The following is a 1,526-nucleotide window of genomic DNA, read 5'->3' as shown; positions in this document are numbered from 1 at the left end:
ATTTTCATGGATCACTACTGTTTTTATTTCTTGTTATAACGTTTAGCACTGTTTTCTTACGTTTTTTTATTCAGTATCCATTTTAAAAACTATCGATCGATTAATCGGGTATCGGCAAGTGCATTCCAACCTAGTTATCGGTATGGATAAAATCCACTATAGGTCGACCTCTAATATTCATACAATATATGTGTTTGTTAAGTAGGCTACAGTGGGACATTGCTTGTGTGCCATAAATTTTTATGAAATAAATGTGCTTTTTGTTACATTATGGTAAATGGTAAAATGAATAGATTATTTCTGACTAGTCTACAGGGAAGTCACTCAGGTATGCTAACTGCTCTAAAGAAAACGTGAAGCCAATGTATAAAGTTAAATTATTGCTGTTGTTATTATTAAGTTAAAACTGAATCTAGTGTTGTTATTGCTGGTGCCCGCCATGAACCATGACTCCACAGCAAATAGAACCAAACCGTGGCTCCAAAACCGTGACATGAACTGAAACCGTGGCATAGGTGTATCGTTACACCCCTAATTAACTACGACTTTTGCCTCAATAAACTCCTAATTACTTATTAATAGTTAGTAAGTTAGTTGTTAACTTTAGGTATTGGGTGATTAAGGGATGTAGAATATGATCATGCAGAATAAGGCATTAATATGTGCTTTATAAGTACTAATAAACAGCCAATATCCTAGTAATATGCAACTATTTAATAGTGAGAACTGGACCCTGAACGAAAGTGTTACCGTTTGCATCTCCAGAACTGCATGTCTAAAACACCAACCTGCTCTCACTGCCTTGGTCCTTCCTCTCTCGCACCTTGAGCCACTTGCGAAGCAGGAAGCGTTTGCGCCGGGGCGAGGCGCTCGGGGTTGAGCTGTTGGACCAGGCTGCGTCCTCATCGCTGGACGGCGTGATTTCGATGGAGGGCAGCTGAAGGTACTCTTTGGAAGCCGAGCGTGATCCGGGGTGCCGCAGTAGCCCGTTCTCAAGCTGCTCCCGCTCGCTGGGCAGCTTTTTCATTCGTTTCATCTTAAAACGCCGGCGCCGCAGGGTGGGGGTGGACGAGCTGGACCAGACCAGGCTGTCATGACCGCCTCCGCTACCGCCCTCCTCCTCTCCGTGGCTGGGATCATCCCGGGGGACGTGCACCTGGAGAGATGGCGGTCGAAGGGTGTCCGTCATGCTCCAAACTCACCACCCCTGCCGCTGTGATCACCGCTAGGATGCTAAATTGAGACGTACCCCAGTTCCAGAGAAGACGAGACGCTAACTGCCAAACCGTCAGAGTTAAAGATTTAAGAGGAAACTGAGGTGTTAAGCTGATCCTGAGCGATTGTAAAGACTCCTCAAATGCCGGAGCACAAAATGTACTTCGGTCAAAAGTCAAACGTACAGTTCTGTGCTGAATTTCCTTACAGAATCCTTTCTTGATGATCGCTTGAGAACCCGGGGCTCTTTCCTTCTTGTTTTAGCTGCACGATGATCAGACAAAGGACACCTGATTGTGCTTGGGTGGACG

The 1,526-nt window shown here is 45.1% G+C and overlaps 1 protein-coding gene across 1 annotated transcript; it reads right to left on the bottom strand.

The window, feature by feature from the left end:
* Window positions 1-775: 775 nt before the first annotated feature.
* On the bottom strand, window positions 776-1,189 carry LOC307131198 (uncharacterized protein; the record flags this gene model as incomplete). The annotated part of the gene is made up of 1 exon (XM_079824712.1): window positions 776-1,189. One exon carries the CDS (start codon window positions 1,187-1,189, stop codon window positions 776-778), a length of 414 nt encoding a protein of 137 aa, XP_079680838.1.
* Window positions 1,190-1,526: the final 337 nt, after the last annotated feature.

Source organism: Gobio gobio (assembly GCF_949357685.1).
Source record: "Gobio gobio genome assembly, chromosome: 9".
NCBI lineage: Eukaryota > Metazoa > Chordata > Actinopteri > Cypriniformes > Gobionidae > Gobio > Gobio gobio.
This window is presented reverse-complemented; position numbering and strand designations above follow the sequence as displayed.